The 6,000-nt window shown below is 43.8% G+C and overlaps 1 protein-coding gene across 1 annotated transcript in view; it reads left to right on the forward strand.

Annotated features, from left to right (window-relative positions):
• The window catches only part of LOC140392497 (taste receptor type 1 member 3-like), a 51,470-nt gene extending 49,629 nt beyond the window's left edge, over window positions 1-1,841 (forward strand). The window contains exons 7-8 of the mRNA XM_072477732.1: window positions 919-1,286; window positions 1,392-1,841. Of these exons, the coding sequence (XP_072333833.1) occupies window positions 919-1,286; window positions 1,392-1,841 (818 nt within the window). The remainder of the gene's footprint in view (window positions 1-918; window positions 1,287-1,391) is intronic.
• Window positions 1,842-6,000: the final 4,159 nt, after the last annotated feature.

Raw genomic sequence — 6,000 nt, forward strand, 5'->3', positions numbered from 1 at the left:
CTCTCTACTCCCTCTCCCCAACAGAAGTTTCGGGGTCCTCTCTACTCCCTCTCCCCAACAGAAGTATCAGGAGGAGTCAACAAAGTCAGAATTTATTACCTACCCCAAATTACCCTTAAGAAAGTGTTAGTGAACTGTCTTATTGAACCCATGCAATCCACAAGAACTGGGTATGCCTATAAGGTTGTTAGGGAGGGAATTCCAGGATTTTGTCCCAGGGACATCGAAGGTGCCATGATATAGTTCGAAATCAGGCTGGTATGTGACTTGGAAAAAACTTGGACTCCTTTCTATGTTTTTCAAAGGAATAGAGATGGGTTTGGAAGGTGCTTTTGAAGTTTCTTTGTGAGTTGCTGCAGTGCATATTGTAGATGGTTTTCACTGCTGCCTCTGTGCGGTAGTGGGGGAGGGAGTGAGTGTTCAAGATGCTGGATGAGATGCCGACCAAGTGGGCTGAGCTTTCATTGCATTCCTGACTTGTGCTTTATAAAGGTGAACAGGCTTTGGGGAGTCAACATGTGCTGCAAATTCCCAGATTCTGATTCACACAATAGTCAGGATTTTTATGGTTGGTCCATTTAAGTACTCTTCTGTGGGGGGATGCAACAATAGTAATCAAGGGAGATGTTCATTCCTTAGCATTTGTGGGCAGGATGAACTGATGGCAGGAATGAACAGAGCTTGCAGAGTAGGCAAAACTCATGTGAACATACCCTTTAATTGGAGAAGTGTCCTCAGCTGCAGACCTACTTAGCAGGACAGGAAGCCTGACCACCGAGACCAGGGAGTCACTCTTGGCTGGAAGAACTGGCCTGGGAGCAAGCAGCCAACAGCAAGGTCCTAAATTGAGAGGGTGGGAGTGAAATGATTGATACACAAATCCCTCTGCTATAGTAACAACCTCTCCTTCCCCCACAGACAACCAATGTCTCCCCTGCCTGAAGAATGAATGGTCGTTATCAAAGAGTGTTGAATGCCAGAAAAAAACAATAGAGTTCCTGCAGTGGACAGACACACTGGCTATTCTGTTGGCCTCACTGACTGCTGTAGGTCTGTTCATCATAGCCGCAATAACTGGAATTTTCATCATTAATCTGAACACCCCCATGGTCCAACTGGCTGGAGGGACAACGTGTCTGGTGATGTTGATCTCCATGGCCATTTCCTGCTGCAGCCTTTATTGCTTCATGGAGAAGCCAAACTGGTTGCTCTGTACCATCAGGCAGCCCATTTTCTCAATCAGTCTGACAGGCTGTCTATCACCCATGCTAGTAAAGTCCTTCCAAGTAAGTGGCCTGTTTAGACTATCTGGCTCCACCCCACAATGGTGGCCTGGGATTATGAGGCACATAGGCAGGTATCTGATGGTCTGTTCACTCTTTCTCCTTCAGATCGTTGTATGCGCAGTCTGGCTGTCCACCTCCCCTCCCTCGGTCTTTGCAAACTACAACATTTCCGTCACAGCAATAGTGATGGAGTGTGATGAGGGCCTTGTGACTGGCTTTGGACTACTACTGGTCTACAATGGCTTACTTGCTCTTGCATGTTTCCTGTGCACATTCATGGTTCAAAGCTCAGCCAAAACCTACAACCTGGCCCGGCACATCACCTTTGCTATGCTCATCTACCTCATGGCCTGGGTTTTCTTCATCCCAGCGTACACCACTGCCAAGGGCAAGTTTGTCTCCTCTATACAACTGTTCGCAAGTCTGGTGAGCGTGTATGGCATCATCACTGCCTACTTCCTACCCAAATGCTACATTATCCTCCTTAAACCAGAGTTCAACAGCCAATCTTACTGTCAAAGCCCTATGAACAACCCTCCACCCACCACAGAATGACAGTGACATGTCGTCCCAGCTCACTGGCAGAGGCTGATAATAACACCAATCATTAACTCTACCCATTTATTATGTTCCCATTAGGTCATACCTCTCCTTAGCCACCTCAGATCCCTTACACAGTACCTATTCTTCTCATGAACCCCAGCAGTGTTTGCAATGGATTGCAAGGCCGTTTTCTCCTCCCTCCCACTGTCCATGGATGGTCAATGCAGATCAGGTAGGGGAAATTTGGATAAATAAATCCTAAACTCATGATTAATGAGGGCACCTACATTGCCTCGTACTTAGTTTTAATCAAAGCAAAGATGGAAAGGTTCTAAAAGCCAATGAAACTTCAACAGTCAATCTGTGCCATGCTGCCCCATGAACTGCCTGTTAATGCTGATGCCCTGCTTCAACATCATTGCATCTCAAGTCTGGTTAAAAATTCCAAACCCTACCAACCTCAATCCCAAAGTGCCAATCCCAATCCTGCAACCAATACCCCCGAACAAAGATCCCACCAATTTCAGCATCCAAACTGCCCCAAACTCTGCCAATCTCAAACATGTCAAAACCCTCAATCTCAATCCTACGAACTCCATCCCTATCCACTTCATTCTTGCTGACCCCAGCACAATCTACCATACCTAGTTCATCCTTGCCAATCCTAACCCCATGAAACCTATGCTCCCTACCTCAACCCCCTTGTCATCTCAGCTCTGCCATTGTCAGCCCACTGACCTAACTTGCCAACTCCAATGAGTTAAGCCCAGTCTCATTTCATCCTGCCTCACTAACCCCACCGTAACCCATTAATAATATATTTGTAAAGGATTACTGTAAACTACTGTAGGCTTTAACAAGTCTCAGCTACTTAAAAACCAGAGAGGAGCATGTGCTCTCTGGGGATGGATAGTGAATCATAACATGGACCCTACCTCTGGAGTTGGGTTCAGAGTTGGCCTTCGACTTGATCCTGTGATGAATGTAGAAATTGTTGTATATTGTACTTTATATTTGTGGCAGTAAAGTTGGGTTAAGGTATATATTTGTCACAGTTAGATTAAGGTATCCAGACTGTGTGCTGCTAAAGCTGTAATTGAGAATTTGGAAAAGGTGAGGTCATGATTGATGCTAATCATTTACTTGTTTACATATAGAGGGCTAATGAAGCATTGTTATGATTGCTGGAGATTCCCTGGAGCATAATTTATGAGAGCTAGTATTTAGTCCTAGCTAAGCAGGTCATGTGACATCTTAATGGTGTATAAGATGTAATTAATTGGAGGAGCCAGGTCTATTTGTAGTTAGCCATATGATTTGAGCTGACAAGTCAGAGGACTTTAATTTGAATGGCAGTTTTGCCAAATGCTGCTAGGTTCAGCAGAAGTGTACTGGTTCTGCTCCTGAAAGGGTCTTTCTCTCCCAAAGTCTCTACACAACTAAGTACGTAATCTGTTAACTTTATTTATTTAGGGCAGCACGGTAGCATTGTGGATAGCACAATTGCTTCACAGCTCCAGGGTCCCAGGTTCGAATCCGGCTTGGGCCACTGTCTGTACGAGTCTGCACATCCTCCCCATGTGTGCGTGGGTTTCCTCCCACAGTCCAAAGATGTGCAGGTTAGGTGGATTGGCCATGATAAAGTGCCCTTAGTGTCCAAAATTGCCCTTAGTGTTGGGTGGGGTTACTGGGTTATGGGGATAGGGTGGAGGTGTTGACCTTGGGTAGGGTGCTCTTTCCAAGAGCCGGTGCAGACCTGATGGGCCGAATGGCCTCCTTCTGCACTGTAAATTCTATGATAAATTTGAACTGTATTGGGTTGCTTAATTAGAGTAAGTAGCAGATATAGATAAACTTTATCCTTGTGTTTAAGAACTGTTCAACTGATAATTGTAGAGCTATGTTCTTAATGTTGATATGGTTACCATGATGTGGAGATGCCGGCGTTGGACTGGGGTGAGCACAGTAAGAAGTCTTACAACACCAGGTTAAAGTCCAACAGGTTTGTTTCAAACACTAGCTTTCGGAGCGCTGCTTCTTCCTCAGATGGATTCACCATCCATCCCCAGAGAGCACATGCTCCTCTCTGGTTCTTACCTCTTCATTCACCTGAGGAAGGAGCAGTGCTCCAAAAGCTAGTGTTTGAAACAAACCTGTTGGACTTTAGCCTGGTGTTATAAGACTTCTTGATATGGTTAATTCTATGTATTTTCTTTGATATTAATTCTTGTTCAAATTAAAGTTTGTTTTAACATAAGAGATACCTATTGGTCAGAGCCATCACTCCTGGGTGAAAGTATCCTTTCCTCACAGTTTTATAAATTTAAAAAAATTGTTTGGGTTTCTCATCCGGTATCCTAACAAATGTTGGAGCCGACTCTTCCTGTCACTCACCATTTCTGATTCAAGATGACATTTGTTCATCTACATATATTTCAAATTAATTTGAGAATTATAGACATCAGGTCATGTTCTCTGTTGGGCAGCATAACTGAGCAGTTAGGCAGGTATTCGCATCAATTGCATGTTTGTCAACTGCAGTGTTGCTATCAATGTCAGAATCTGTGTTTATTTCTAAATGGAGTCCATAGCACAAGAATGCAACCTCTGTCTTTACTGACATTAAAACAGGAGCTGAGTAATTAATCTACAATCTGTGACCGATGTAAACAGGCATGCAATGGAGTCCAGAAGGATTTAGATTCTAGCTATTCAACCAGGAGTTGACGGGCAGCCTCCCACCCAAAGAACAAACTAGCGTAATCCCTGCAATACACTGATTTTATTCCAACACAAGATCAACTTTCACTCTTGCAAATGCTAACTTGGCTACTGGATTATCCCAATAGAGTTATAATTTATTTCCATTTAAATATGGTGCATGGCACATCCAAGTTCACAGTGTTTACAGTGTAATTACAGTCCACATGTGAAGGTTAAATTGACAAACAGGATCCATAGACTAATTTACAATGCAAATGATGTTCAAACCAATCAGCCAAAGCTATGCAAGTTGCAAGTGTCTAAGTGTGCCCCACACAAACTTCCAACAGGTTTGATGGGACAGTGTGGAGGAAGCTTTACGCGATATTTAACCAATGATGTACTTGGTCTGGAATTGTTTGATGGGACAGTGTAGTAGAAACTTTACTCAGTTTCTAACCCGTGCTGTATGCATGTCAATGCAAAACAATTCCTCCCTGAACACCATTCCTCTACACATAAGAAATAGGAGGGTAGACCACACAGCCCTTGAGCTTGCTCTGCCGTTCAGTACGATCGTGAATAATCTTCCATCTCAACTCCACTTTCTCACCTGTGCCTCAAATCCTTTGACTCCCTGAGAAACCAAAAATCCATGGATAACAGCCTTCTGTTCGAGATTCCCAGAGAAACAATTCTATGTCTACTTGTCAAACCCCTTCAGAATATTTTATGTTTCAATGTGGTCACCGCTCAGGGAAGATTGACCTAATTTATTCAGTATCTCATCACATTGAACACTATCAATCTGAATCAATCTACTGAACTCTCACTGTAGTGTTAATTTCCTGTGCTCCTTGCCCTTGGAAAGAGCACCGTACTTAAGCCCATGCCTCCACCCTATCCCCGCCTAACCTTTTGGACACTAAGGGGCAATTTAGCATGGCCAATCCACCTAACCTGCCCATCTTTGGACTTTGGGAGGAAACCGGAGCACCCGCTGGAAACCCACACAGACACGTGGAGAATGTGCAAACACCACACAGACAGTCATCCAAGGCCGGAATTGAACCCAGGTCCCGAGCGCTGTGAGGCAGCAGTGCTAACCACTGTACCACCATGCCGCCCACCTGTGAAGTCAGGCACAACATATATTTGTTCAAATTCTCGGCCATTTCCTCACGATAACTTCTCAGGTCTCTGCCTTGAAGAGACAAATGTTAATTCAGCCATTCTTTTCCTCCTTTATATAAGCTTTTACAATTTATATTGTTATATTCCTTGACACCATGTTTGTGTGAGAGAGATGTTGGCATGGACCCTACCCAGTAAATTGTTGAGTTTGGTCCTAATCTGATCATACTGTACCCTAGGGGTCTTCATCAAATGTTCTTTTCATAAGATCACTGTAAACAAAATTAAATTGACAGACACAGCAAGTTGAAAAAGGAAAATATAAACAAATAAG

The sequence above is a fragment of the Scyliorhinus torazame genome, chromosome 16 (assembly GCF_047496885.1).
Source record: "Scyliorhinus torazame isolate Kashiwa2021f chromosome 16, sScyTor2.1, whole genome shotgun sequence".
NCBI lineage: Eukaryota > Metazoa > Chordata > Chondrichthyes > Carcharhiniformes > Scyliorhinidae > Scyliorhinus > Scyliorhinus torazame.